This window comes from Mizuhopecten yessoensis, unplaced genomic scaffold (genome assembly GCF_002113885.1).
Source record: "Mizuhopecten yessoensis strain PY_sf001 unplaced genomic scaffold, ASM211388v2 scaffold716353, whole genome shotgun sequence".
Lineage (NCBI taxonomy): Eukaryota > Metazoa > Mollusca > Bivalvia > Pectinida > Pectinidae > Mizuhopecten > Mizuhopecten yessoensis.
The window spans coordinates 1252438-1274854 of record NW_018480074.1 but is presented as its reverse complement, the minus strand read 5'-3'; the positions used below and the strand labels follow the sequence as shown (position 1 = coordinate 1274854).

The 22417-nt window shown below is 37.9% G+C and overlaps 1 protein-coding gene across 6 annotated transcripts in view; it reads left to right on the top strand.

Annotated features, from left to right (window-relative positions):
- LOC110443610 (choline transporter-like protein 1) overlaps positions 1-22417 on the top strand; it is a 73582-nt gene that overhangs the window by 12067 nt on the left and 39098 nt on the right. For 3 of the 6 annotated variants that reach the window (XM_021487919.1, XM_021487923.1, XM_021487921.1), the window contains exons 2-3: positions 5751-5801; positions 16976-16999. In XM_021487919.1, the coding sequence (XP_021343594.1) occupies positions 5778-5801; positions 16976-16999 (48 nt within the window). In that variant the 5' untranslated portion in view covers positions 5751-5777. Of the gene's footprint in view, positions 1-5613; positions 5633-5750; positions 5802-16975; positions 17000-22417 lie in introns of those variants that run through there. The other 3 variants (XM_021487922.1, XM_021487925.1, XM_021487924.1) reach the window with 3 other exon arrangements.

The window sequence follows — 22417 nt, the reverse complement described above, 5'->3', positions numbered from 1 at the left end:
ATGCAAAAGGTAGTTAAGTGATCAGATTCAGGCCAAGTTGCCTATGACCTGTCTCTACTCTACCTATATTGGAGATGAAAACAGACCACAAATGATGTTATCATCTAGATATAAAATTCAAGTGGCTTTGAGCATGCTTTAACTGAAACATTGTATTTGATCTGGTGCTTTAGGTTACAAAAATCACCTTTTAACTGTTTTTTCCTCATTCAAGGGGATTCACTTTTCGGCCTACTGTCGAGATTTATAATGTTATTGGCTACTTTGTCCTGGCATTGTTCCGACCTGTCAACAAAGGTACCACTTTTGTGACATTAAGGAGGCTGTGCTGTACAATTACTGGTAAGCTAAAGAAGCTTCATTAATTGAGATTTATCGATATTTTTTCCCCCTCTAGCTCTACACCAACTGAATTAATAAACACTGGAGCTAGAGCGTATTTGGAAACTGGTTTTTCTCACAGTATAACAAATGTACAATCACGGGGTCCGGAATGTGGCGACGGAGATATCCACTCCTCCTCTGTTCTCTTAACAAATCAGATACGAAAAAATTATTGTGATAAATGGTAGATACCATTGTGGAATTGATGGCCTCTGCAGGCTGCGACTCCTCATCTATCAGGGACGGGAATGATGGGGACTCGTGTGGCAGAGCTGTAATTTCCCTCATTACCGGCCTGAAGCAGACTAGAATTCACTATCAACCTGTGATGGTGTTAATTTTCCTCAAGAAAACACATCAACATTCTACATGTGGGCTTTTTCATACTGATTTTTGTTCTTTTCCTATTTCCTTAATGTATTTACCCTTTGCCACACAAGCTGGAGCCTCACGGCCAAGTACGGTGGCTGGGTGACGCTGGAGGTAATTCTGTGGCAATGGTCAATCCAATTTAGCCACTTCTACCTTGTTAAGGAACATCTAAACGCTTCTCTTCCCAGGCGTTCTGTCATAGGTTATTGTGTGATGTGCGTCTACAACCATGCTCACATGACATATATCCATCCTTCAACCATCTCCTGTGGACAACCAGACTGCTGCTTACAGTCTTACGCCGGTATATATATAGACACTCTTAAATCCAGCCATTCGTCTAATTTTGTCACAGCTATTGCCTGTTGGCTCAATGTAGTTACATTACAAAAGGCCGATTGGCAATATCTGGAAAGGTCTTAGCTTGTCTTTATTCAGTTGTAACGAGCACAACGTATGTGGTGATTGTGTCGTATATTAAGGAAACAGAACAATAGGTTTTTTCGAAAAACCAAAATGGATTTTATACAATGTATCCATGTATTTGTATGTTATATAACATGTATGTAATGTAAATTGCTTCAGTTTTTTGAAACTCTGTAACAACTTTTGAATCCGTTCACAAGGAGACGACTCATTTGGGAATTTAAATAGTGAATACCTATTCTGTTGATGGTTATTAGTAATATTAAAAAGCGTCCTCTTTATCTTGAATTCCAATAAAGTTTGTATTCCCAGATAAAATCTACAGGCATGCTGTGTAAGTGGAAATATGTGTGTGTTGAAAGGTTTGCATTGTGATTCTTTAAACTGATCGTGGTGTGGACATTTTAGCATTGGCAGTAGTTTTAAAATCTAATTATAAACCTGTTTATATATAATCTACAAAGAAATGCTCGCCTTTGGATATTTTCGTGCGAAGAAAAAAATATTGTTTGCAAGATAAAGAACACAGGACAATTAAGATTAAGAGTGATAATAGAGATTTAAAAAACCCACAGGAAACTCACTTTAGTTTTGATCCGTTCTGCAGATTTAGTCCGTTCTAACAGGATGAAAATCCCAGCCATTCAAGCCTCCATAGAAAACAATGCAATGTACCAAGATATGTAAAAAATTCTGATAAGTGTTTCCAACTGCCTTAAATTTTATTTTTTCAATAAATTGCACTAAGGCAGACAAACTGTTTCGCTTTTTGAATAATTTTGGTATTAACGTTAAGTTAATTTATGTTCATCCTTAAATATATAGAACCTATGGTGAAGTTTTCCTTGCAATTAATATATTTTAAGGTGGCTCCACACTTTCGCAATTAACCAGCAAAATTCGTTGAAACTTTCATATAATGGTTATGCAACTATGTAGAGTTGATTTTATGAAAATCTAAACATTCCGATAGTTTGGGAAATTTTTGAAAAAAATACAAAAAAATTGAATTTTCGTCAATTTTAATATTTTCCGTTTTTTGTGTGTGTGTGGCATTGTTCGGAACAATAACAACAATAAAAAAACGAAAAGAAGCATTTCTAATTAACCCTACAAATATTTTAATTATCACCAAATATGTAACACATGTTACACAAAGTGTTTTTTATTGAATTTGTACGGATAAAAGTGATTATCTACAAGCTAAAAGCAAACAGGACACAAAGATCGATACATATAGAGTGGGAAATTGAACAAAATATACACAATGGCTTTATAATTAATTTATTTTACATTTTACAATCAATATGATCCGAGTGAGAGTAATCTTCCTTGAAAAAAATCGGAACTTTTTGCAGAGGGATGACATTTACACAATGACAGTTGTCTCTGTTTACATATAACAAAAATGATGGAAATAAATCAAAAATATGATATCAAAATTATCAATTTATTGTTCTTTAATGGAACCAAATTACCTTCAGCCATGCACAATTTGGACATCATTCCACAGTCCGCTAACTCAGGGAATATTTATAATTACATATATGTGACCAGAGGCTATCGCATGGTATGCCGTTCTCACGTGCACTCACACATGCATTTCATAGGTATCTTGATATTTTACCAAACATTATTTTCACAGAGTAAGTAGACTACATTTGTAAACACGATTTAATCGACAGAGCGAAACTACCTCAACGAGGAAATATAACGACCTCAAGCTTATGAACTTGTGTAAGCACGTGAGGTCGTTATGTCCGCATTCCATGTGTTTCCTATATGACCTTCTTGAGGTCGTCTGGTCTCATGTCACTGTCTTCCCGTGAGTCTGTTTATGTATATGTATGAATTGGAAAGCTTTATTCCTAAAGTATGTGTGATTATACATTTCCCGGTAAAATCTTGATATCGGGTGTTGACATATCATCGGCACGCACGTGTACTATCGTTTACCAGGGGCCTGTTCGTTTATGCGGAACAACCGGTTTGACCGTTTATAAATGTAACCATTTCGGGTATAAATTCTGGTGGACCTGCAAATGTGTATGCAGGCCTTGCAAGGATTTCTCAAGGTTCGCCTGAAAGCAGCATCAGATTACTAGGTCCGACCTTATTTAATAAACGAACAACAGTGGTCCGATTGGTTTGACCGTTTAAACGAAAATGGCCCAGGTGTTACTTTAATTTGCACTACGATATTGAATGCCCCGATACGCAATACGGAAATGACGACACGGTGTACATGCACATTTCGATCAAGATAATTGAGTCCGAGCTGTACTTTTTCCGGAAGTACGTCACGAAAATGGACACTGATGACGATGTGTGGAGCCACCTTAACTGATCTTGGCCAGAAACCTGAGTAAACCAGACATTTTACTAGGTCCCACTCTATAGGTTAAACCTGATTAATAAAAAAATGTCTATTCCTGATGAAAACATTGGTCCTTGTCAATGTGGTGTTCATTGATGCATTAGAACAGAATAATAATTATGTATGATGTCTGAATAACAAAGGATCAAGAAGGAATATCGTGATAGCCATAAGTCATAGAAACAATTAACTGGACAAAAATATGAGTTGGGTTAGGGTAAAGGCCACCAGATTTCATTATTCAGAATACTACTGTGATGTCACATGGATATGACCTTGAACCATTTTAAAGACTTAAATATTTAATCTGCAATGCATATAAACCAGATAAATAAAAAATCCTATATACATTTGAGCTTAAATAATCTAGCCACTTTCTTTCCTAAGTGAAAGTGGTAGGATTTAGTCAATTGGCTGGATGGTACTTGGACGTAGCTATATAACTGGTAGACAAAGGGAAATCTGTCTCCTCCAATCACTGGCTTGGCATGCGCAGACCAGGCTCAACTGTAGTTACCTGATCTAGATGTGGCTGTATACCTATTTTAGTTTTCCTTTCCTACAAATAAACTGTTAATCCATGGTTCATGAAGATCTAAACATGTGCCTATTCTTTCATGTACACCATAAAATTGGCTCTCAAAAAAACCAAGATCCCAAGTTTCCCCCCAATAATTCATGATGTAAAACACATAGAATTGATCCATTTATTGTATCCTCATACAGTATTGCTTTCTGCATTGAAGCTGTGTTAGTGTTTTCTGCATGTTGCTATCGACAAGTGTTGCATGTGCTGGACAAATAAATTGTGCCTATAGCGTCCATAACTTTCCAATGTATTGGTAAATGTATCGAAAAAGATTGCCAGTCATTGGTGCATGATACTGCCTTCATCCAGCGAGGACAGATACTACTCGCTGCAAAATGTGGAAGAGAAATGGAACAAATTGATAGACACAAAGATAGATAAAAGAGTTATTTAATGTTTCTGTAATAAGTTCTGATGATCTGATGAATAGGGTTTGGTGAAGGTCCTCCATTGGTTCCTCTAGATTCTTCATTAGCCATGGCCAGTGGCACAAACCAAAATTTGTGGGCAAATTGGCTCAGAATCATGATTTATGAATCCAATTTTGCCATAGGTCTACATTCATGGTCTGTAGTCAGCAGCTTTCATTGAGAAACTATATATAATCGTAAAATCTGGAATCATGCTCTTAGTATGTATTTAATAGAGTGAAGGACTAATAAGTTTGGCCAAATCAATTATCTTGACAGCCGTTTAAGGTCACAGGAGTCAAAAGTGTTGAAAACTTCAAACATTTCCTCAAGAACCACAATCTCTGGAGTCATATTTGTCAAATGTCTGAAATGAAGAGCCATCAAGTTTTTTTTTTTTCAAATATCCGGTAAATGATCCTGTCATACAAATGTACAATCAAGGTCACATGAGTCATTTCAGAATAAATCTAGGAGGAAAAATTAAATTACAGTGAGTCTCCAAGGAAATAAAGACTTCCCAAGTTAAAATGTGTCTATGTCTGCCGATCGAACAGTAGCCAATTACAAATGGTGGTGTACTCAGTGACAAATTTCTGTGTGCTGTCTTTTACTGACAAAACGGCATGTGTGGTGTAGTTTTTTGTTAAGTCTTCCTTCAAAACGTAGAAGATTCCTTTCTATGTAGGATGGTGGTGGAGGTGGGGATGGGTGCAAAATAAAGTTTGTAGTGATTTAGATTTGAACTTATTTAATGAATATTTTACAACATTATCAAATGAGTAAGAGGAGGTCATACCTAGATTAACGGACCTGCTGTACAGAGAGTATATCTGTACAGTGTACTGGTTTAGTGGAATATTCATGACCAGTAAAAAATGTCACTAAGGTATGTGTGGGCATTGATCTGTAAAGACGTTACTCAGGTGAACCATCAGATAACTGTATGTGACATGTCTATAAACACACATACAGGTGTTCCCACACACACATATAGCTACTCAAGTATCATGTACATGTTCACAAAGCTTCAAAAAAAATTGCTTCCTGTTTCATAGCTCTTCAAATTAACAAGTACACACAGCTCTTGTGTTTTGTGTTAAGTATCGGATGGTATGTGCAAGAAGTGATGAATATTTAATTGTTGTGGTAAAATATGATAAAAAGTATTCTGGTTTTCTCTCTCCCACAGGTGATCAGAAGATAGCAGATTGTCACGATGTGTGGGTGCTGCTGTGCTGAGGTAAGCTCTAGATTTGTGCAATAAAGTGTGTCAACACATTGATATAATACTGTACAAGCATATTGTCGACGAACAAGTTTTAGGCATTCGTTCTACTACATAATTATGTACTTCAATCTTTTTTGGTTACAATTCCAATTTAAATTTACCATTTTGTATGGTTTGTGAATTTTCATGTAACATAAGTTTGGTGCACCATACAAGTCATTAAAGCAATACCAATCATGCATGCAAATACCTGAAGCGTAAGACACGTTCAATAGACAGGAATAGGTCTAAGTCTGTAAAGGTGAAATATCACGTGCTAGTCTCATGCACTGTAAAGATCATGAAGATAACATTGATGTTCTGTGACGAATGAGCTTTAGTACTATGCAATACATTCTATTTGTGAAGGATAAATGAATTTACTTCAATTCAGAAATCATAAGTAGAAAAGGATCTCATTAACTAATTGGATATCCACATTCTCTTGGTTATCTATTGCATTTGGGGTTTTTTTGGACGAGGGGAAAAAAAGGATTACCAATTAGAATTTTCTCTGAGACAACTGAATTTAGCCTGTACATATCAAGTCAGTTTCATATATGCATGAAGGATTAGCCTAAACAATAATGACATCAGGATAGAGGTAAACAACAACTGTGAACAATTATTTAGTCTGTCCAGATCAGGGTACACCACTAAAGTGGAAAGGATTTTCATGACAAACTGGTCATGTTGTAGTCTGTCAGAAGAATGTAACTGCTCTTAAACTTTTATCAGACTACTACAGACCTTCAAAAGGATAAAACTGTTCTCATATCTCCATCAAGAGGGTGGAACTGATCTCAAATCTGATTGGATAAGTTTATAACGAGCGTGGAGCTGCTCTCAAATTGTAGAGTTTAGTTCATTTAGAGGGTGGAACCGCTTGCATATATCTATCAAGAGGGTGGAACAGCTCTCATATCTATCAAGAGGGTAGAACTGCTCCCATATCTATCAAGAGGTGGAACTGCTCTCATATCTATCAAGAGGGTGGAACTGCTCTCATATCTATCAAGAGGTGGAACTGCTCTCATATCTATCAAGAGGGTGGAACTGCTCTCATATCTATCAAGAGGGTAGAACTGCTCCCATATCTATCAAGAGGTGGAACTGCTCTCATATCTATCAAGAGGGTGGAACTGCTCTCATATCTATCAAGAGGGTAGTACTGCTCTCATATCTATTAAGAGGTGGAACTGCTCTCATATCTATCAAGAGGGTGGAACTGCTCTCATATCTATCAAGAGCGGGGAACTGCTCTCATATCTATCAATCATATCTATCAAGAGGGTAGAACTGCTCCCATATCTATCAAGAGGGGAGAACTGCTCCCATATCTATCAAGAGGGGAGAACTGCTCCCATATCTATCAAGAGGGGAGAACTGCTCTCATATCTATCAAGAGGGGGAACTGCTCCCATATCTATCAAGAGATGGATCAAGAGGGTGGAACTGCTCTCATATCTATCAAGAGGGTGGAACCGCTTGCATATATCTATCAAGAGGGTGGAACTGCTCTCAGATGGATCAAGAGGGTGGAACTGCTCCCATATCCTCTCATATCTATCACTCATATCTATCAAGCGGGTGGAACTGCTCTAATATAGATCTATCAAGAGCGTGGAACTGCTCTCATATCTATCAAGAGGTGGAACTGCTCCCATATTTATCAAGAGGTGGAACTGCTCTCATATCTATCAAGAAGTGGAACTGCTCCCATATCTATCAAGAGGGTGGAACTGCTCTCATATCTATCAAGAGGGTGCAACTGCTCTCATATCTATCAAGAGGGTGGAACTGCTCTCATATAGATCTATCAAGAGCGTGGAACTGCTCCATATCTATCAAGGGGGTGGAACAGCTCTCATATCTATCAAGAGCGTGGACTGCTCTCATATCTATCAAGAGGGTGGAACTGCTCTCATATCTATCAAGAGGTGGAACTGCTCTCATATCTATCAAGAGGGTGGAACTGCTCTCATATCTATCAAGAGGGTGGAACAGCTCTCATATCTATCAAGAGGTGGAACTGCTCTCATATCTATCAAGAGGTGGAACTGCTCTCATATCTATCAAGAAGTGGAACTGCTCCCATATCTATCAAGAGCGTGGAACTGGTCTCATATCTATCAAGAGGGTGGAACAGCTCTCATATCTATCAAGAGCGTGGAACTGCTCTCATATCTATCAAGAGGGTAGAACTGCTCTCATATCTATCAAGAGGTGGAACTGCTCCCATATCTATCAAGAGGGTGGAACTGCTCTCATATCTATCAAGAGGGTGGAACAGCTCTCATATCTATTAAGAGGTGGAACTGCTCTTATATCTATCAAGAAGTGGAACTGCTCCCATATCTATCAAGAGGTGGAACTGCTCTCATATCTATCAAGAGGGTGGAACTGCTCTAATATAGATCTATCAAGAGGTGGAACTGCTCTCATATCTATCAAGAGGGTGGAACTGCTCTCATATCTATATCTATCAAGAGGGTGGAACTGCTCTCATATTTATCAAGAGGTGCAAGTGCTCTCATATCTATCAAGAGAGTCGAACTGCTCTCATATCTATCAAGAAGTGGAACTGCTCCCATATCTATCAAGAGGGAGGAACTGCTCCCATATCTATTTAGAGCGTGGAACTGCTCCCATATCTATCAAGAGGGTGGAACAGCTCTCATATCTGTCAAGAAGTGGAACTGCTCTCATATTTATCAAGAGGGTAGAACTGTTCTCATATCTATCAAGAGGGTGGAACTGCTCCCATATCTATTAAGAGCGTGGAACTGCTCCCATATCTATCAAGAGGGTGGAACTGCTCTCATATTTATCAAGAGGTGGAACTGCTCTCATATCTATCAAGAGGGTGGAACTGCTCTCATATCTATCAAGAGGGTGGAACTGCTCTCATATCTATCAAGAGGTGGAACTGCTCTCATATCTATCAAGATGTGGAACTGCTCCCATATTTATCAAGAGGGTGGAACAGCTCTCATATCTATCAAGAGCGTGGAACTGCTCTCATATCTATCAAGAGGGTAGAACTGCTCTCATATCTATCAAGAGGTGGAAATATCTATCAAGAGATGGAACTGCTCTCATATCTATCAAGGGGGTGGAACAGCTCTCATATCTATCAAGATGTGGAACTGCTCCCATATTTATCAAGAGGGTAGAACTGTTCTCATATCTATCAAGAGGGTGGAACTGCTCTCATATTTATCAAGAGGTGGAACTGCTCTCATATCTATCAAGATGGTGGAACTGCTCTCATATCTATCAAGAGGGTAGAACTGCTCTCATATCTATCAAGAGGTGGAAATATCTATCAAGAGATGGAACTGCTCTCATATCTATCAAGGGGGTGGAACAGCTCTCATATCTATCAAGATGTGGAACTGCTCCCATATTTATCAAGAGGGTAGAACTGTTCTCATATCTATCAAGAGGGTGGAACTGCTCCCATATATATCAAGAGGGTGGAACAGCTCTCATATCTATCAAGAGGTGGAACTGATCTCATATCTATCAAGAGAGAAGAACTGCTCTCATATCTATCAAGAGGGTGGAACTGCTCCCATATATATCAAGAGGGTGGAACAGCTCTCATATCTGTCAAGAGGTGGAACTGCTCTCATATTTATCAAGAGGGTAGAACTGCTCCCATATCTATCAAGAGGTGGAACTGCTCCCATATCTATCAAGAGGTGGAACTGCTCCCATATTTATCAAGAGGGTAGAACTGTTCTCATATCTATCAAGAGGTGGAACTGCTCCCATATCTATCAAGAGGTGGAACTGCTCCCATATTTATCAAGAGGGTAGAACTGTTCTCATATCTATCAAGAAGTGGGACTGCTCCCATATCTATGAAGAGGGTGGCACTGCTCTCATATCTATCAAGAAGTGGAACTGCTCCCATATCTATGAAGAGGGTGGCACTGCTCTCATATCTATCAAGAGGTGGAACTGCTCCCATATCTATCAAGAGGGTGGCACTGATCTCATATCTATCAAGAGGGTGGAACAGCTCTCATATCTATCAAGAGGTGGAACTGCTCTCATATCTATCAAGAAGTGGAACTGCTCCCATATCTATCAAGAGGGTGGAACAGCTCTCATATCTATCAAGAGGGTGGAACTGCTCTCATATCTATAAAGAGGTGGAACTGCTCTCATATCTATCAAAAAGGTGGAACTGCTCTCATATAGATCTATCAAGAGCGTGGAACTGCTCACATATCTATCAAGAGGGTGGAACAGCTCTCATATCTATCAAGAGGTGGAACTGCTCTCATATCTATCAAGAGGGTCGAACTGCTCTCATATCTATCAAGAGGGTAGAACTGCTCTCATATCTATCAAGAGGGTAGAACTACTTCCATATCTATCAAGAGGTGGAACAGCTCTCATATCTATCAAGAGGGTGGGACTGCTCTCATATCTATCAAGAGGGTGGGGCAGCTCTCATATCTATCAAGAGGGAGGAACTGCTCTAATATCTATCAAGAGGAGGAACTGCTCTCATCTATCAAGAGGGGGGAACTGCTCTCATATCTATCAAAATGGTGGAACTGCTCTCATATAGATCTATCAAGAGCGTGGAACTGCTCACATATCTATCAAGAGGGGGGAACAGCTCTCATATCTATCAAGACGGTGGGACTGCTCTCATATCTATCAAGAGGGTGGGGCAGCTCTCATATCTATCAAGAGGTGAAACTGCTCTCATATCTATCAAGAGGGTAGAACTGCTCTCATATCTATCAAGGGGTTGAACTGCTCTCATATCTATCAAGGGGGTGGAACTGCTCCATATCTATCAAATGCATGGAACTGCTCTCATATCAATCAAGAGGGTGGGACAGCTCTCATAACTATCAAGAGGGTGGAACTGCTCAATATCTATCAAATGCATGGAACTGCTCTCATATCAATCAAGAGGGTGGGACAGCTCTCATATCTATCAAGAGGGTAGAACTACTTCCATATCTATCAATAGGTGGAACAGCTCTCATATCTATCAAGACGGTGGGACTGCTCTCATATCTATCAAGAGGTTGGAACTGCTCTCATATCTACCAAGAGTGCTCTCATATCTATCAAGAGGGGGGGACTGCTCTCATATCTATCAAAAAGGTGGAACTGCTCTCATATAGATCTATCAAGAGCGTGGAACTGCTCACATATCTATCAAGAGGGTGGGACTGCTCTCATATCTATCAAGAGGCGGAACTGCTCTCATATCTATCAAAAAGGTGGAACTGCTCTCATATAGATCTATCAAGAGCGTGGAGCTGCTCACATATCTATCAAGAGGGGGGAACAGCTCTCATATCTATCAAGATGTGGAACATATCTGATATATATCTATCAAGAGGGTGGAACTGCTCACATATCTATCAAGAGGGTGGAACTACTCCATATCTATCAAATGCATGGAACTGCTCTCATATCAATCAAGAGGGTGGGACAGCTCTCATAACTATCAAGAGGGTGGAACTGCTCCATATCTATCAAATGCATGGAACTGCTCTCATATCTATCAAGAGGTGGAACTGCTCTCATACCTATCAAGAAGTGGAACTGCTCTCATATCTATCAAGAGGTGGAACTGCTCTCATATCTATCAAGGGGTTGAACTGCTCTCATATCTATCAAGAGGATGGAACTGCTCTCATATCTATCAAGAGGTGAAACTGCTCTCATATCTATCAAGAGGTTGGAACTGCTCTCATATCTATCAAGAGTGTGTAACTGCACACATATTTATCAAGAGGGTGGAACTGCTCTCTTATCTATCAAGAGGGTGGAACAGCTCTCATATCTATCAATATGTGGAACATATCTCATATAGATCTATCAAGAGGGTGGAACTGCTCTAATATCTATCAAGAGGTGGAACTGCTCTCATATCTATCAAGAGGGTAGAACTGCTCTCATATCTATCAAGAGGTGGAACTGCTCTCATATCTATGAAGAGGTTGGAACTGCTCTCATATCTACCAAGAGTGTGTAACTGCACACATATTTATCAAGAGGGTGGAACTGCTCTCTTATCGGACAGTTTGGTCCATTAAGGAGGTTGAACTGCTCTCATACCTGATTGGTATATAGTCCATCAAGAGGATGGAACTGTTCATGTAGGCCATCTAAAGGATAGCACTGCTCCCATATCTGACTGGTTTTAAGTCTGTCTAGACAATATTCCACAATACTGGAAGTATTTTCCATTGTGAGGACACATTACAACACATTGAAATTACATAAATACACATTTACTTATTCACAGATATTCACACATATATTATTGATTGAAAACCATTGCTTTCTTAGTACATAACGTATTGCAGTTTGTTTTGAATGAGAATATCTCATTCTTTTGGTATGTCAAGCAGTCGGCAATAGAATCTTACAGCTCATTCATCATAACAAAAAACAACCCATTATTATCTATCGCAGAATTTTCTTGCACTTAAAATATATCCTTTGTCTTTAAATTATCCATGGGGAGGGTCGTGAAAGTCCTCTTATGGTTTATGTACATTAACACCTATGGCAATGGAGATGTGTCATTAACATTTCTTACACATTATATGGACAATAGCAATCTTAAGTATTCAAATGTACTCTCTGGACAAATATGTCCTGTCAGCCTGGTGTTGGATGCATGGTCATTGATAAGTGTTAGTTGGACATACATCTTGATTGTATATGTAGGTTAGGTGGCAAATGTGTACTTAACATGTTTTAGAGTACAATAAATCTCCTAAGCTTTTGTCCAAGCATCATATACCACTTTACTGAATATCCATGAAATATAGAGAAGTATATATTGTTTCAATGTCACACTGCTGTAATACAACCGACACCATCTTCCCAAATTTTCTGATGGAATGATGTCTTAAGTTTTGCTCTTATGTAAAACTAAGCTTTAGAGATATATTTTTTTAATGTAAACAGAGGTTGATATAAAAAGTGACACAATTTTCAGTGTTTTTAGCTCACCTGGCCCGAAGGGCCATGTGAGCTTATCCCATGGTGCAGCATCCGTCGTCCGGCGTCCGGCATCCGGCGTCCGTCAACTTTTTCCTTTAAAATGCTACTTGTCCTGAATGGCTCAGAGGATTTTGACCAAATTTGGTCAGGAGCATCATTGGCCAAAGGGTTCTCAGTTTTGTATAAACGGAGGGTATAACCCCCCTGGGGGCAGAGGGGCGGGGCCAAATAGGGGGAAAATAGGTAAATCTTTAAAAATCTTCTTCTTCTCAACCAATAGAAGGATTTTGACCAAATTTGTCCTAGAGCATCTTTGGACAAAGGAGACTCAAGTTTGTATAAACGGAGGGTGTGGCCTCTTTGGGGGCAGAGGGGCGGGGCCAAATAGGGGAAGTAGAGGATTTTTTCTCTCCTACTATACAAGTGAAGGGATTTAAACCAAATGCAGTCTGAAGCTTGGTCAGGAGCATCATTGGCCAAAGGGTTCTCAGTTTTGTATAAACGGACGGTATAGCCCCCCCTCGGGGCAGAGGGGCGGGGCTAAATAAGGGGAAAAAAGGTAAATCTTTAAAAATGTTCTTCTTCTCAACCAATTGAAGGATTTTGACCAAATTTGTCCTAGAGCATCTTTGGACAAAGAAGACTCAAGTTTGTATAAACGGAGGGTGTGGCCCCTCTGGGGGCGGAGGGGCGGGGCCCAATAGGGGAAATAGAGGATTTTTTTTCTCCTGCTATACAAGTGAAGGGATTTTAACCAAATGCAGTCTGAAGCATGATTAGGGACAAAAGAATCAATTTTGTATAAACTGAGGTGTGTGGGCCTCCTTCTAAGGGCAGATGGGTGGGGCCCATTAGGGGAAATAGAGGAAAACATCAAATATCCTTCTCCTTTTGTACCGATGAAGGGATTTTGACCAAATTTGGTCTGGAGCATCATTGGCCAAAGGGTTCTCAGTTTTGTATGAACGGAGGGTATGGTCCCCCTGGGGGCAGAGGGACGGGGCCAAATAGGGGAAAATAGGTAAATCTTTAAAAATCTTCTCCTCAACCAATTGAAGGATTTTGACCAAATTTGTCCTAGAGCATCTTTGGACAAAGGAGACTCAAGTTTGTATAAACGGAGGGTGTGGGCCTTCTGGCGGCATAGGAGCGGGGCCCAATAGGGGAAATAGAGGATTTTTTTTCTCCTACTATACAAGTGAAGGGATTTAAACCAAATGCAGTCTGAAGCATGCTTAGGGAGAAAAGAATCAATTTTGTTTAAACTGAGGTGTGTGGATTCCCCTTCTTTGGGGCAGATTAGTGGGGCCCATTAGGGGAAATAGAGGAAAACATTAAAGATCCTTCTCCTTCTGTACCGTTGAAGGGATTTTAACCTAACCAAACTTGTTTTAGAGAATCTTTGGGCAAAGGGAATTGAATATTTATAAATGGAAGATGCAACTTTGTTACTTGTACTCCTTTGATAAACCTGAATGGTACTCAGCAGGTTTTAAATTGAAAAATAAAATACCAGGTGAGCTATTAAGGCCCCTGGGCCTCTTGTTCTTTGGTTAGTCTCATTATAACAGCATGACATCAAAAGTGCTCACAGCTGGCATTATGATCAGGTGTTCCACATTTTCATTTACCGGTAGAAAGAGTTTTGAGATTTAGAATGAAAACGATATTAATTGGGGCAATAGTGTTTGAGGGGTTGGTTTACTTGATTGATTGATGTGGACATATCTAGGTCTAATTCAACTTCAATTTAATTAAACATAAAGGACCTGGACCAGATGACCTGTTTGAATTAGGAGGAATATTTGACTCATCCAAGCTCCTACTGATGATAGATTGTGTTAATAAAGTATGTTTTGTGTTAGTTGGTCAATGAGAATACTTCACATTTATACTGGGTACAAGTATGTATGACTTCACTATTCATCTTGTTAGGGTACAAGTATACATGTATGACTTCACTATTCATCTTGTTAGGGTACAAGTATGTATGACTTCACTATTCATCTTGTTAGGGTTCAAGTATGTATGACTTCATTATTCATCTTGTTAGGGTACAAGCATGTATGACTTCACTATTCATCTTGTTAGGGTTCAAGTATGTATGACTTCACTATTCATCTTGTTAGGGTACAAGTATGTATGACTTCACTATTCATCTTGTTGAAGAGTAACGGTTATTATGTAAGAAAGCTTAGTTTGTGTTTGAAGTAGACGACGGAAACATTTTGGCAAGCTTGGCATGGGTAATTATGTAGTAAGGACTTAGGTTTAAGCGTGATGAGGAGGTTCAGCTGTTCACACTAGTGTATTTATGTATGTAAAACACCTCGGGAGACGCATCATAAGGGAGGGGAAAATGTAGGCAAAGACGGATGGCAAAGGACTTGAAATTTCCTGGAATTGAAGCTTTAAGACAGAAAATCTGTGAAATCCATCTACATTACACCCCTGGGAGACAGTGTAGTCCAGGGCTCACATCCCTATTATTGATCAGCCCGCAATACAACTGGAATGCATGCTTGATTTTAACAGATGTCAATTGATATAGATTGCTATGGGTTCCTTCTACTTCAAGTAAACCTGTTACATCAGGGATTTCTATCCCAGGCAAGAAAACTTTGAACCAATTCTTTTTTTCCAGCCCGTCATTTAGTTAAAATATTACATGTTCATCGAATCTAGCTAATTGAAATTCAGCAAACATGTAATTAAAGTTTTGTCTTGAATTAGTTTTTAGATGTACAAGGCTGATCTTTAATTTGACGAAGAACTACCTTTTTTATCATTTTCGTTGGAATGTTGTGTGCGTTAGTTATCGATGTATACACCATATTGTGTTAGCTGAGTGAAGATAGATTGATCACACATATCATTGATAACAATGTCTAAAACTCAAAGTTAGATCTGATCAATTATTATGGAACTTTTTCTTTACATAAGAATATCATTCATGGGAATGATGGAAGGTGTATCACTTTCAGTTGTTTGGACTTCTGACAATTCATGTTATAAACTGATAGATTGTCCTCTTGAAGCTATATATAATACTTGGTACTTACACGTATATGTAGTTTTATTCAGACACTTTCAATTCATATGAGGATATTATAAAAAGGTATAAAATACCATACTATAAAGTAAATTAATAGATAAAAACATACAACATTCATCACTTTCAAAAATACAGGTATTGCACAAAGTGTCTTGAGATAATTATGCTATGATGTACGATATGTTGATCCATTGTTTCAACTTTATTGTAAAGAAAGAATAAGCTAGGGTCATGCTATTTTGTATGTAGTGTACAGGGGTAAAAGGCTATTACATTGTTCAAATAGATTACCTTGACCCATTTTCAAGGTCACAGTGTTGAAAACTCCCTCAAGAACCTCAATGCCTAGAATTAGATGAACCACGTGGCCTAGAATAATGATGTTTAGCTTGTAGCTTGCTGTGGTAAAAGGCTGTCGAGATAAAACACCTTGACCATTGTGAAATATTATAGGAGTCTAATTTATAAAATATCATACAACTTCCCAAGAACTACAATGGCTGAAGGAATACTATAATGTTATTCAGCACTAACTTCTAGTGATAAAGAGCTTTTCAAATTCTAGGATGTTCAAGTAAATATGTAATTCAATACGATAGCTATTGCTTCTATATACATATACATATAGCTAGCGATATTAGCCTTTCAGCTTAAGATAGTTTTTGCTAACAACATTAAGAAACAAGTGAGATATACAGGCATCATGGATGTCTCATTATATACTTTCACTACATGGTTTAATTCCTGAACTGCGACAGTTTTGCCATGAATAAAGGAATTTGGCTGGTATTAAAACGTTGTCCGACTACCAAGGTTTGTGACGTGAATAAATTATAAAATATACAAACAACATTATTTTTTGCCAATATGGCTAACAGTAATGCTAAATATTGCATTTTATGTGATGATTTTAAAGTCCAACTGATTTACATTTAGGTTTCCCACCACTTATATAAACTTACATGTGGACACTTTAAACTATTGGTTATCTCGGTCTATTGACCACTTAATAATGTTAAGTACGATCACTTGAGACCAATTTTCACTTAATTGTGTTGATCAATTAAATGAACACTACTACTGTTATGTATAGGAGGCTGAGGAATCCACATTGATGGTAAGTATAATATAGCACACAAGATGACAGTTGCAAAGTATTCCTGTCTATTCTATACAGGTGTTTCTTGCTTTCAAATGTACATTACCCATAGCTACCTTATAGAATATGAAATTAATCAGTTTAGCATTGCCTACCCTGATTTGCTGATTTTGTAAATCACTGCTTGCCATAAGGACAATTTTACATGATGGTGTATTTGGTCAACATACATGTGAGCTTATACCTTGGTATGGAATCCATTCATCTCTTAATCTGTATGTCAAATAATCTGTAAAGTCTTCTTCTCAAGAAGTCCTAAAGACTTTTTAAAATGATTTTGGTAGGAAGTTAGAAAGAGAAAGGGATTCAGTTTCTTGTGTAGAGGAAGGCGATGACCATCCCTAGTGCCAGAGGGATAGCAACCTGAAGGGAAAATTGTGAATGAATCTCTTTTGAAGATGTATGGCAGTGTGACTTATTTAAAGATAACTTTATAAAATATTCCTGGAGAAAAGTGGTAATTTTGTTGTTGAAATGAATGGGGTTCAGAGGCATGATAAGGAATATAGTGATAATTCATTAAAATGTGAACACAGTTATTAAACATCAGTACCAACTGAACTTTAACATAAGTACCAACTGAACTTAAACATCAGTACCAACTGAACTTAAACATCAGTACCAACTGAACCTTAACATCAGTACCAACTGAACTTAAACATCAGTACCAACTGAACTTAAACATCAGTACCAACTGAACTTTAACATCAGTACCAACTGAACTTTAACATCAGTACCAACTGAACTTTAACATCAGTACCAACTGAACTTTAACATCAGTACCAACTGAACTTTAACATCAGTACCAACTGAACTTTAACATCAGTACCAACTGAACTTTAACATCAGTACCAACTGAACTTTAACATCAGTACCAACTGAACTTTAACATCAGTACCAACTGAACTTTAACATCAGTACCAACTGAACTTTAACATCAGTACCAACTGAACTTTAACATCAGTACCAACTGAACTTTAACATCAGTACCAACTGAACTTTAACATCAGTACCAACTGAACTTTAACATCAGTACCAACTGAACTTTAACATCAGTACCAACTGAACTTTAACATCAGTACCAACTGAACTTTAACATCAGTACCAACTGAACTTTAACATCAGTACCAACTGAACTTTAACATCAGTACCAACTGAACTTTAACATCAGTACCAACTGAACTTTAACATCAGTACCAACTGAACTTTAACATCAGTACCAACTGAACTTTAACATCAGTACCAACTGAACTTTAACATCAGTACCAACTGAACTTTAACATCAGTACCAACTGAACTTTAACATCAGTACCAACTGAACTTTAACATCAGTACCAACTGAACTTTAACATCAGTACCAACTGAACTTTAACATCAGTACCAACTGAACTTTAACATCAGTACCAACTGAACTTTAACATCAGTACCAACTGAACTTTAACATCAGTACCAACTGAACTTTAACATCAGTACCAACTGAACTTTAACATCAGTACCAACTGAACTTTAACATCAGTACCAACTGAACTTTAACATCAGTACCAACTGAACTTTAACATCAGTACCAACTGAACTTTAACATCAGTACCAACTGAACTTTAACATCAGTACCAACTGAACTTTAACATCAGTACCAACTGAACTTTAACATCAGTACCAACTGAACTTTAACATCAGTACCAACTGAACTTTAACATCAGTACCAACTGAACTTTAACATCAGTACCAACTGAACTTTAACATCAGTACCAACTGAACTTTAACATCAGTACCAACTGAACTTTAACATCAGTACCAACTGAACTTTAACATCAGTACCAACTGAACTTTAACATCAGTACCAACTGAACTTTAACATCAGTACCAACTGAACTTTAACATCAGTACCAACTGAACTTTAACATCAGTACCAACTGAACTTTAACATCAGTACCAACTGAACTTTAACATCAGTACCAACTGAACTTTAACATCAGTACCAACTGAACTTTAACATCAGTACCAACTGAACTTTAACATCAGTACCAACTGAACTTTAACATCAGTACCAACTGAACTTTAACATCAGTACCAACTGAACTTTAACATCAGTACCAACTGAACTTTAACATCAGTACCAACTGAACTTTAACATCAGTACCAACTGAACTTTAACATCAGTACCAACTGAACTTTAACATCAGTACCAACTGAACTTTAACATCAGTACCAACTGAACTTTAACATCAGTACCAACTGAACTTTAACATCAGTACCAACTGAACTTTAACATCAGTACCAACTGAACTTTAACATCAGTACCAACTGAACTTTAACATCAGTACCAACTGAACTTTAACATCAGTACCAACTGAACTTTAACATCAGTACCAACTGAACTTTAACATCAGTACCAACTGAACTTTAACATCAGTACCAACTGAACTTTAACATCAGTACCAACTGAACTTTAACATCAGTACCAACTGAACTTTAACATCAGTACCAACTGAACTTTAACATCAGTACCAACTGAACTTTAACATCAGTACCAACTGAACTTTAACATCAGTACCAACTGAACTTTAACATCAGTACCAACTGAACTTTAACATCAGTACCAACTGAACTTTAACATCAGTACCAACTGAACTTTAACATCAGTACCAACTGAACCTTAACATCAGTACCAACTGAACTTTAACATCAGTACCAACTGAACTTTAACATCAGTACCAACTGAACTTTAACATCAGTACCAACTGAACTTTAACATCAGTACCAACTGAACTTTAACATCAGTACCAACTGAACTTTAACATCAGTACCAACTGAACTTTAACATCAGTACCAACTGAACTTTAACATCAGTACCAACTGAACCTTAACATCAGTACCAACTGAACCTTAACATCAGTACCAACTGAACCTTAACATCAGTATAAACTGAACCTTAACATCAGTACCAACTGAACTTTTTGGCTCACTTGCATCTTCTATTGTATTTCTTCACATGTTCGGGCGAAGCCGTTAGACGTACAATAAAGAAACCAACCTATCCTGAGCTTGTTGCGATTGAATATTGCCTTTAGTTTCCCGTTCCTCAATCGCCCTGCATACCCCTGGGTATCCAAGCAAGGGATAATTGAACCTACAGAACCTAGATCAGAAGTACGGCGTTGGCTCTACACCCGATGATTTCTATTGTATTTTATATAGCAATCCTAATAAAATAGCTTAAGATGAAAAGATCATTCATTTTGTTAATCTTTCTCAAAATAGTGATGATAAATTAGTTTACTTTCTATAGTTGTTCAAGGAAAGAATTTGAATCAATTATACTATTTCTGACATTGAATTGAATGCCACCAATATATATAGTTGTTCATTTAAGGTCAACGTCATTTGGTTGGAGTTCTTCTAAAACAAAAAAACAAAACTTTTGCATGAAAACAGGGCCAGGGCATATCATGTTTTAAAACCATACTTTGCTGATCTACAAATACATGTCTAATGCATTTTGATGATGTTTACTCGAAATATATGTGTACTTTTTCAAATATATATTTACATACAGTAACAGCTGGTAATCTATATATAGTGTTTGTCAGATGAATGATTTCGTGTTTTAGTAATTATCACATTTCTTGCAAGCAATAAAAGTTCAGCTTACATTATTACTAAAATATACTTATCAGCAGCAATGATCTAGCAAAATAACTTTATTTAAAGCATAATCTAATGATGAGTCAAGCTTACCTTTCAGAAACTGAGCGTAAACATTTAAATTTGTGTTCAATATTGTACATGTACCAGTATAAAATGTAGCGACAAAAACATGTTTCAAACAGACTTCTTATTGGTATGTATACCAGCAGAACATAAAATATTATGAATCATCAAATTTGTGCTTGATATGGTGTAGGCGTTCAGTATGTATACATGTTTAGACACATACCTATATGTCCCTCTAACATAATGTAAAGGTACACAGGACATCTATCTGTCTTAGTTGGAGGTAATATTGACCAAAGTCCTTTTACTCTTGGTTCACACAATTATTGCTGTAGAAGGCAGGTTTAGCTGTTGATAGTTTCCATAGACAGGCCTCACTTAGTCCTGGACAGAACAAAGACTTAAATGGGGGATTGATGGAAAACTGGTGTTGAAAGGTTTAATTAAGCAATGAATTTATATATCCTTCCCTATGTAGATCTGGGGAAACTACTGTATATGGATTACTCAAAAGGTCCAGACTTTCAGCCACTTAAAGTACTTGTGTAAGATTTTGCCACACAATCAGCATAGAAACATACATACATGAAGTTAACCCACAGGAGTTATAATTATATAATGAATCTGTTTGACCACTGTCTTCAAATTGTACACGCCTCAATATTCTGTACCATTGCACAGCGACATTTTCAATGATCTGTGGGGACCTATCCAATTGGAGAAGATGCTAATAGTATTGGCCTCGGTGACAATAATTTGACCCTGCTGTCAACAATGGCTTATCCTTTATTACCGCAACCTATTGACAGATGTCGGCAGCATGTTTTACTACACATTGTATTTCCCTTGTGGCAATCTGATGATGTTTCTGTGATCTTCTGTCAATAAAGCTGGACTCGAGAAAGACCCCGATGGTAGCCATAATCACGAGGCACCATTTTATCCCAAAACAGGGCTAAAGTCTCCAAGAGAGGTCTTACAGGCTAGGGTTTCCGTTTCAGTGTCATGATTGATCAGCCAATATCTACTTAGCAAAGATACAGAGGCTGGCAGATCTTCTGTCGAATCTATGGGGACGTTTTCTGTCATATCACATATATAAAATCTGTGGCATATTCTCTATCCATGCTATATACAGGGATTATCTTCTTTCATATCACATTGCATGCTGACAGCCCACAACGCATCACAGACCTGCAGCATAGTCATGATATACCAAGGAACATATAAAAAACACACCAGTACAAGTTGGTATGCCAGTCGGGCCGAGATGAGATGGGGTTTACCCAGCAGAACAGAGCTTCTTGTAAATGTCAATACGAGTCCTGTGTATGCTAGTCATGCACCGGGGACTGCCTTATTACTTTGTTTATGACAATATGGAATGATGGTTTAAACCTGTTTGTATTCCCATTTATTATTCATCCCTTTAAAGGACGATCAGTACTTGTCATCTCTTCCATGAAAACGCCACTCCGGGGGAGCTTGTAACATGATTACAGAAACTTGTGGGAGTACAGTCAGTTCATAGTGTTTATCAGTGCATTCAAATGGCTTTAGACATTATGAAATACATTTCCTAGAGATTTCAATAGAAACACACGTGATTTTGTTTTAACATTGCAAATTATTACAAACTATCAATCAAATTCAGGTGGTCGG